Source organism: Monodon monoceros, unplaced genomic scaffold, assembly GCF_005190385.1.
Source record: "Monodon monoceros isolate NGI ecotype Baffin Bay Population unplaced genomic scaffold, NGI_Narwhal_1 Super_Scaffold_12, whole genome shotgun sequence".
Taxonomy (NCBI): domain Eukaryota; kingdom Metazoa; phylum Chordata; class Mammalia; order Artiodactyla; family Monodontidae; genus Monodon; species Monodon monoceros.
Window position 1 is genome coordinate 102,115,035 of NW_021703768.1, and position 9,630 is coordinate 102,124,664.

General features: G+C 40.9%; 1 protein-coding gene across 3 annotated transcripts in view; it reads right to left on the bottom strand.

Moving 5' to 3' along the window:
* Positions 1-9,308, bottom strand: part of CEP120 (centrosomal protein 120) — a 78,987-nt gene extending 69,679 nt beyond the window's left edge. Inside the window, exons 1-4 of one of the 3 annotated variants that reach the window (XM_029216594.1) lie at positions 9,105-9,308; positions 8,536-8,616; positions 4,707-4,863; positions 2,727-2,841 (exon numbers count right to left, since the gene is read on the bottom strand). In XM_029216594.1, the coding sequence (XP_029072427.1) occupies positions 2,727-2,841; positions 4,707-4,863; positions 8,536-8,584 (321 nt within the window). In that variant the 5' untranslated portion in view covers positions 8,585-8,616; positions 9,105-9,308. Of the gene's footprint in view, positions 1-2,726; positions 2,842-4,706; positions 4,864-8,535; positions 8,617-8,862; positions 8,970-9,104 lie in introns of those variants that run through there. The other 2 variants (XM_029216595.1, XM_029216596.1) reach the window with 2 other exon arrangements.
* Positions 9,309-9,630: the final 322 nt, after the last annotated feature.

Sequence of the window (9,630 nt, forward strand, 5' to 3'; positions counted from 1 at the left end):
ACCCCTAATTTTTCACTTTTTCTGTTATACGTTTTCTGCCTGCCACATTTCTGCTTTGTTCTGTTTATATCAAATCAGAAAATGAAAAGCTTAGTGTTAATAAAAATACTAACAAAATACTTAAGTAAGGTCTAATGGTAGAGTTCTGGGTTATGAACCATGTATTTGACTGAAACTGAAATAGAAAGGGTTTCTCACAGAATGAGGTATCCTAAATTACCTGAATAGCCACCTCCTCCCCCAAACCGCAAGGTAACCTCAAGAATTCTAATACCAAAATCAAAATCTCATGGCCCAAGACCACGTGTATCATTAGTGAAGGGGCACCATTTCAATACGTGTAAACAGCACTCTTACTCTGACCACTGTAATATAGAGGCATAGGAACTGGTGCTTATAGTGATCAAAACCAAAAACTGCAGCTTTATATTCAAATTATGTTTGTAAGTAAAACAGAGTGAACTAGCCCACAGGTATTTAAAAAAAATCCACAACCAACTTTTTTAAAGGCAAAAACTCAGTTTGTTGCTGTATTTCTTATGACAGATATTTTCTAATTTTAAGTATAAGCCTGGAAAAAAATATTTTTAGCTGTTCACAGGATTTATATTTCTCTTATTAACTCAGAAAAATAAATCTAGGCTCTTCTGTTTGTGTTTATTTATAGAGAATCAATTTATCTTGAAATTCAAATATTCTACTATCCAACTTCAAATATTTCTTCTGCTGGCAAACCGAAGACATTAAACAAGACAATATTTGGTTTCCCCAAAACTAACATAATTTAAAAAAATTTCTCGGGGGCTTCCCTGGTGGCGCAGTGGTTGAGAGTCCACCTGCCGATGCAGGGGACATGGGTTCATGCCCCAGTCCGGGAAGATCCCACATGCCGCGGAGTGGCTGGGCCCGTGAGCCATGGCCGCTAAGCCTGCGCGTCCGGAGCTGTGATCCGCAACGGGAGAGGCCACAACAGTGAGAGGCCCGCGTACCGCAAAAAAAAAAAAAAAAAAAATTTCTCCTTAACTTTCTTCACCAATACGATGACAGACTGCCCTAAAGGACTAGACAAGGGGAAAAGGAACACCAAAAGCATTTAGAGGCATGATCTCAGCTCAGATATCCTCCTCCTGAAAGGATTTACCTTCTCTTTAACCAAAGCAACTGCGGAAGTATTCAGGGTCTAAGCTTAAAGAAGGAAAACCTTTTTCAGGACTTGGGGGCAGAGAGGTGATGAGTACCTAAGGATGGAGGAGAAAAAAGTCCTCTTTTAAAGCAGTTCAGTTTCTTTTGAATAATTCCAAATTTGGGCCAGGTTGACTGGCTCATTTGCAAATACACACACACCCTTGGAGATATTGTAAGTTCAGTTCCAGACCACCACAATAAAGTGACTATTGCAATAAAGTGAGTCACACAAATTTTTTGGTTTCCTGGTGCATAAAAAAGTTATGTTCACACTATCCTGTAGTCTATTAAGTGTGCAATAGCATTATGCCTAAAAAAACAATGTACATACCTTATTTAAAAAGTACTTTATCGCTAAAAATGCTAACCATCATCTGAGCCTTCAGTGAGTCATAATCTTTTTACAATAGTAACATCAGAGATCACTGATCACAGATCACTGTAACAAATATAATAATGAAAATGTTTGAAACATTACAAGAATTACCAAAATGTGAGCAAATGCTGCTGGAAAACAGCCCCAACAGATTTGCTTGACATAGGGTTGCCACAAACCTTCACTTGGTTTAAAAAAAAAAAAAAAAAAGTATCTGTGAAGCACAATAAAGTGAACTGCAATAAAACAAGGTATGCCTCTATCATTGCTATCAGTACCAAAAATGTTAGTAACAGGTAAATTTTTCTTCACAGAATCCTAATTTAAGATTCAAATCAACTGAGGACTTTAAAAGAATTTTTTTTTACTTTATTTTCTTAAGAAAGTTGGACCAAAAAAAAGTCATTAGGAAAAACTGAAAGTGAGAATTTCTAAAGTCAATAACACACAAAGAAGGTTCTAAGATATTTCCAAAGACATAAGAAGCATTTTCAATAACAAAAAGCACAGGAATCAAGACGCTGAGTTGTTCTTCCTTCCTGTGGTGGGAGTACTATTTACATAACAAGTGTGTTTCAAGAAATTTCCTTCCTCTAACCACTACATAAGGACTGCAAGGAGCGGGAAGCAGGGAAACCAGTTAGAAGGCTACTATTAAGACAGCCAAGGTAAGCAGCACAGATAGTGGCTTAAGTTGACACGGCAGCGTGAAAATGCAGAATAGCAGATGGATCAGGAAGGAAAACCAACTGCAAAGGGTGGCCAAGGAGGCCAGGAAAGGGACGTGTCAAGGAAGACTTCTATATTTCTAGCCCGCCTAACTGGTAGGAGGGTGGTGACCATCCACTGAAGCAAGGAACTCTAAAAGAGGCACACCTTTGAAGGTGAAGTGCAGGAGCTGAACGTGTTAAAGGTAATAGCAACTTGAACACAAATTTGAACTCAGAGAGAAGTTTCTTTGAGAGAGATGGTTCTAGGCCAAAAGAATAACCAAAAGGTCAGGATTTTCTAAATCAAATTCATCATAAGAACTAAGAACCACCATATTGGCTCAAGCCCATTATTTATTAGGTCCAATATTCCATGTCCTTTCCATCAATCTGTTATCTATTGAATATAACCAACTGTTTACATAATCAGTAACAAAACATCAAAAGGCCAGTACCTGCTTTGTTTCTTGAGCAGTTCTTAGGTCTAGAACAATGTAACCTATAGTTTCCCTGGCTGAAGATAAAGGATCCAAGGCAAAACAATGGAGTTTGATAGGAGTACGCTGTAGCCTGCAACATAACAATTTATGTGATAAATAAAATCGCTTTTGCTTAATACTGAACTTTCTATTAGCTTTGAAAAAGCAGCCTACTACTATCAAGACAATTATAATTTTGTTGGATAACCTATATCTATTCTATACTTTCTGAAAAACTCTTCAACTGGCATAACTATTATGTCTACTTATCTATACACCAACTAAAGTAATATACAAAACATGTCAAAAATTTTAGTCTCTCTCATCGAAGAAGCTAACATCTAGATCAATGTTTCTCAAGCTTCTGTAACATACAAAACTCTTTTAAAGTCAAAAATTACCATGAATTTTCAAGATTGATTTTAAATTGTCTTTCTTAGACTGTCACACACACATAAAGCTTCAAATACACACGCGTATATGCTCATAGCTCTTTTTGTTGCTAAAAAAATGAAACAAACTTAAGAATCAAATGTCATAATATCACAAATTATTAAAATTAAGTTAACAACAATTCAATGTACTACATGATAAGGTCATATAAGCATGACCTTCACTGGCATAACATGGCTTCTCTTGAGTCTGGAACCCCTACACTGGCTCATTCATATAGTAAGCTGATTGGACTTTGCCATCACTGTCATCTAATGGAATGACTATGAAACCTGCACTTGGCACAAGATCATCATCTCTATATTTAATTTATCTGTGTTATTTTCTCAGTCTACAAAATACAGAGTGGTACCACTCTGCACTAACACAATTAGATACACAACCACCAAGGCAGGCACTAATATATCAAGTCTCTGTCTGAGCAGATATTCCAGAAGTCACTGAGATGATATACAAAATTCTAATATCCTCTAGGAATTTGATACCCTTTGAAATAAATCCATGGACTAATCTAACAACAGAAGAAATTAAATTTCTCCTTGTTTTCATTTTTTAAACTTGGTACTTTTATTTCATTTAGTACTAAGAAAGAACAAATATTAAAGAGATTCTATGTTCCCCAGAGGAAACATATTTTCAATTCTTTTTAAAATAAAAGTATTAGTGTTCTTGCCTGCTCTGGTCGTAATAGTTCATGAAATAATAAGAAGCTATAACTTTAAATATGTTTTATATACCAATAAAGTATTTAAAGGTCTAAAATCAAGTGTAAAATTAGAAAGAATACCTTATATAATTACTATATATATATCCTTGGCAAGCCAGGTAAAATATACAATAAATTTATTAATAAAAATTACAGTGGGGTTTCCCTGGTGGCGCAGTGGTTGAGAGTCCGCCTGCCGATGCAGGGGACACGGGTTCGTGTCCCGGTCCAGGAGGATCCCACATGCCGCGGAGCGGCTGGGCCCGTGAGCCATGGCCGCTGAGCCTGCGCGTCCGGAGCCTGTGCTCCGCAACGGGAGAGGCCCCAACAGTGAGAGGCCCGCATACCGCAAAAAAAAAAAAAAAAAAAATTACAGTGAATTCCAACCCACATTTAATAGTGGGTAGGCATCATGATGGCACTTCTAGAATATTTATTCTCTCAGACATTAGCAAAAAAAGAAAGAAAAAAAGCAAGCTAAGCTAAGTGTAGTGGTTAAAAGCTTAGCTCTGGAGTTGAACTGGCTGCTGGGCTCTACCACTGTCCAGCTGACTGACTTAAGGCAAGTTACTTAACCTCTTAGGCCTCAGTTTTCTCATCTGTAATATGGGGGAAATAATACCTATTTCATAGGGTTAGTCTGATGTTTAAATGAATTACTGTTGCAAAGTACTTACAAATTTCCTGACACATTAAAAAACCACTCAACAAATATTACTATTATCTACTTAGAGATATATATGTATTTATTTATAACAGACTGAAAAAGAGCCAAACAAGTTGAAAATAACAGTCACCTGTGCTGATGAAGTGCTTTCCTGTCAATTTCCCAGGCTAACTCAGTAGCAAATTCTGGCTGGTCAGTATGGTCCACAGGATCAGTAGCCAACTGTTCTCCATCAAACTTTGCTTCTACTACAAGCATATGTTTTGGACGTTTGGGGAAGTGGCGACCTAGAAAAAAAGACTGTACAGGTTAACCACAAGTGTACAAAAATCAAATATGATCATTTAGCATGTGTTTTAAAAAGTGACATATGTTAACAGTGGTTGACTTGTATAGTCCATAAACTACCTCACTAGCACATACTCACAGATACACTCAAATTCATGATCCATAAAAAGCATTTATCAAATTGAAAGCTATAATTAATAAATTAGTGCTTCTCTAACACTAATGTGCAATGAATTACCCAGGAACCCTGTTAAAATGTAGATTCTGGTTCAGTAGGTCTGGGGTGGGCCAGAGAGTCTGTATTTCTAACAAGATCCCAGGAGATGTCCATGGTGTTGTCCTTGGTTCACACTGTGAGCAGCAATGATCTTAATAACATTTGAATTAAAGAGTTAAAAATGTGATTACACCAATTTTAGATATTACGATACCAGTACTTAATACAGAACAGTTAAATCATCTGGAAAGTTGAGAAATAAATTAGCAAAAACAAATTTACCTGCATCTTAATTTTCCTGCTAACACAGTTAAGAATACCTTACAATTAGCCAAAGGAAAATAAACACATTTATTCATTCATGTTATTTTCAAGGACAATGTTGTATATTATCAAGAAATATTAAAATATTCTATCTACACATTACTGTCCATTTGTACTGCCTGACCTCATTCCTTTACTGTTTGTTGAAGGCATATTCAAAGTCGGGTATACGCCAGAAAATGGGATGCAAAGAGTAAAACAGAGTACTTGTTCTTGAGGAATTGAGGGTCTAGTGGAAAGAGACAAACTTAAAACACTGAAAACAGAAAGCTAAAAAACTAAGAAAGAAGCACTAAGAATCTTACAGCCAACATGTTTCCAGGTCTGGTGAGGGGGATTTCGGTGAGCGGGATTTCAGTTAGGGGAGTTTTAACCACTGTTAAGTAAATACATCCCTGCTGCTACTCACCCTGCTACAAGCCACTTAGTAAGGAATTAAGCTGGCCAGAAAGAGCTAGATTGCAAACCTGTGAGTTTCAACCTGATGTTCTCATTTGAAACTCCCTATTAAGAGTCTTACCACACATGTCATGGCTCTCCCAATTAGCACTAATTGGAGGCCTCTCGCTGGACCTCATTTTCAGCTGCTCTGAAAGATCACTAAGTTTCCCAAATGAATTTCATATATGTCAAAAAACCCTGTATTTTCAGACTATCCTAACTACAACCTCCAATAAGCTTGAAAATAGAGGACAAGCAATAGAACAAACAGGTCCCTGCCTCGTCCCAAAGACAATGAATACCTTGAGAACAGAAACGCTGTCATTTTCGTCCTTGGAATCCAGTAAATAGCCCGAAGTTTGCTCATAGTAGAAACCCAATCATTTTATTTTGAATAAAGGGCATTTCTAGAAATGTGGTCAAGAAACTGCAAGCAGCTCAATATAGTTGAAGGACTGGGAACACATGAACATATGGCAGGAGGGGAGATGAGGCTGAAAAGATAGGCAACAGGTCTGTCATAAAGGACCATGTACGCCACTCTTAAGTACAGACCTTACCCCTCAGCACACCGAAGGATTTTAAGAAAATTAGATTGGCACTTCAGAAAGGTTATCCCAAGACAGTAAGGTGGGCACTAAGTGTTTTCTGAAAAGAAAACATTCACGAAACAGACTACTGAGACGAATACTACAGTAGATTAGGTGGATAATGACGGCCCCAAAGCAAGACACCCAGAATGGAAACTCATTCATTTAAAAGTTTATATGAAGCACGTACTATTATTTTAAAAATAAAATCAACACTCAGTGACCATTTATCAGTTGGGGATGGAGAGGGAATGCAGGAAGATGATGACTCCCAGGGTCTTGGCTTGATGCAACAGCATGGTTACAATGAATGAAAATACAAACACAAGAGGAGGAACAGTTCGGAGGACCATGGGCCAGTTTTAGATATGTTTGTAGCAACCCCTAACTGACCTTCCTGACTCCAGGTTCTCTTCCCTGCATGCTGCTACTCAAGTACATTTGCAAAAAAACCTCTTTCCTACTTAGGAATATACACTGGCTCCCTATTTTTTAGAACATTAAACCTAAATTCCTTGGCTTTCAAGATCCTCCAAGGCCTATTCACTCTATCTGTACAAGCTTATTTCTTACCACAATATTCCTGAATATTCACCTTCCTTGGGTCTGGTCACCTTGCTGACCTCTTCACTGTTCCACCCACCATGCTCAATCCCACAGTCGCCTGGGTTGTCCAATCTCCCGGAATGACTTCCTTCTATCCTCGCTTATCTAAAGCTTACCTACCACTCAAGGCACTTCAGCCATCATCCTCTCCCACCTCCAAAACCTGCATTTACAGCCCGTAACATTTATTTTTAGTTTATTTATATTACATCCCAACATATGTCCTCCACATTAATTTGATCTCCCCAAGGAGACAGAACCCTACAACCTTGAAGGGAGAGAGCGCTGGACATTTCTGTTACCTCAATCCAAGTCCAAAAGCTTATGTTCACCAAATTACAATGGGATTTCAGTCCTATGTCTTTAAAGAGGCAGTAACCTAACAGTTAAATCTGCCCCAACACTAAAGCTTCTGGTCAGTCTTCTCTTCCAAAACTCAAAATTTGGGTTTGTAATGTTTTCTTTCCTCTCACCACCCATATGGTGCCAGGCCTCCACAAGATACCTCCCACGGCAAGGCAGGGGTCCCCAGCCATTCCTCTCACCACTCAAGATGACCTCTTCGCGTCATGTTATTCAAAACCTATCTTCAATTTACCTATCAACTCCTATACCCTCCACTTTCCTGCAACCTGCTCTCCAACCACACTGAATTCAAGCAATCAAAGAACATGCCTTGTTTTTCTATACCTTAAACACGCCACTGGCTCTTCCCTTTGCCTGGAATGCCCTTCCTTCCTTTTTTTTCGCCTGACAAATTTCGAATCATTCTGTAGGACCCAAATAAATGTCACTTCCTCTGGGAAACCTTTCCCAGCCTTTCCCCAGAGAGGTGGTCATTCTCTCTTCCACATCACGATGAATTATTTGAATTATTTATTGTTCTCCATGCTACTCCCTTAGCTTTTAGAACCAGGACTATTTTACTCTTCCATTCCCAGCACAGTGCCTGACACTCAGTGAGTCTCCAAATAAACAAATGTCACTCATTCAACAAACCAAACTTCGAGGCATGTGTAATAGACCCTCTCGACAACTGTAGTCCTCTACGTCCCCCGTCAAGAGCTGTAAAGGGAACAGCCACTGCCAACACTTCTGAAAATGCAGGAAACGTGTACTCGAGTCAAAGTAAAGTTCTCACCAATGGTACTACCAGGAGATTGCTGAACAGAACGTGCTTTCCAGGCACACTTTCGGCTCATAATATACGTCATCGACGTGCTGCCTCTGATGGAAATCGTTTTTCCAACATTCTCTGGGTCTACGGCTAGTCACGCTAAAAATCACCTACCCCTAAGAGCTCTCATACTCCGTTGGGGGATTTTTAAATCAACTGGCCAACAGACCTCACTGTGTACAACTTTGAAGAAGTCTCTGGGGACGGCACAAGCAAAGATGACAGGGTTTTTCAGGTTAATAAAGCCTCGGTCCCATACTACTCTGTTAAAATTCAGGAAGCAGCAGTCGCAAACGCCAAGTCCCGGGCCACTCACCTTCTAGGATGGACACGACGATGAGCAGTTGGTCGGACTTGGAGACCATGGTCGCGGTCGGCGGCCCGCAGGCGGGGTCTGCTGCGAGGAAAAGGAGCCCGGCTGAGTGGCTGGCAGCCCGCGACCCCCTGCTGGACTCCCGCCGAGGCTCCCGCCACCCGCCTGCGGCCCGGGACACCCGGACCCCGCTGTGCGGTCCGCCTGCAGCGCACCCGGCTCCCCGGCCCCGGGCCGCCAGTCCACCCGCAACCCGGCCCCGACTCAAAAGCCGCTCGGCCACCCGGCCCGGCCTGTTTCCAGGGAGACGCGAGTCCGCCGCCTGAGGACCTTTTGCCGCCTGCGTAGCAGCTTTTTAAACGCCCGGGTAGCCGCCGCGGCCGCCGCCGCGCCCGCCGCCGCGCCCCGCTTCCACCTAGCAACCAGGCCCGCAGGCCCACAGCCCGGGCGAGGCTGGAGGACAAAGGGTCATAGAGACCAGGGCAGTCGAGGATAGAACGCCCCTCAGCCCGCTTCGCCTCCTACCGTTTTACGCAAAGTTCCAGAGGCCTGAGGAGAAGACTAGCCATTACCTCACAGCGCCCCCTGCTAGCCGGACGAAGGAAAGCGGGCAATTTGGTGGAGACCAACTGCGCAGGCGCACTACTGCAGTAAACGCTTCCGGAAGTTCCCCAGAAACGAAAGTGGATTTGTTCTCTGCTTTACGCGCTAGACACAGCCTGGGAAATATATCAATAGAGATTACCAAAAAAAAAAAAAAAAAACTAGCTCTGTTCAGGCCCTCATTGTCAACACTGCTTAAGAGTTAAGTCACATAAAAATAATGATTTTAAGTCTGAACTCTAAAATCAACTAAAACTGTCCTCGCGCGGATGCTCAAGTTTCCATGCTTTGTAAACGAGTAGCGTCAATACGGTAATTGCTGTAAACTGTTGGCTGTGACGTAAGCTCTCTGAGAATTTCCTGTCCAGTAAAATTTACCCTAAAACAAAAACATTGTCACGTGGGCCGGGGAATTAAAGGTATACGTTCTTCTACCCCCTGACGACAAAGTAATGAGCAAAGTCAAGACCAGAATAAAGAAGGCATCTAAAAGCT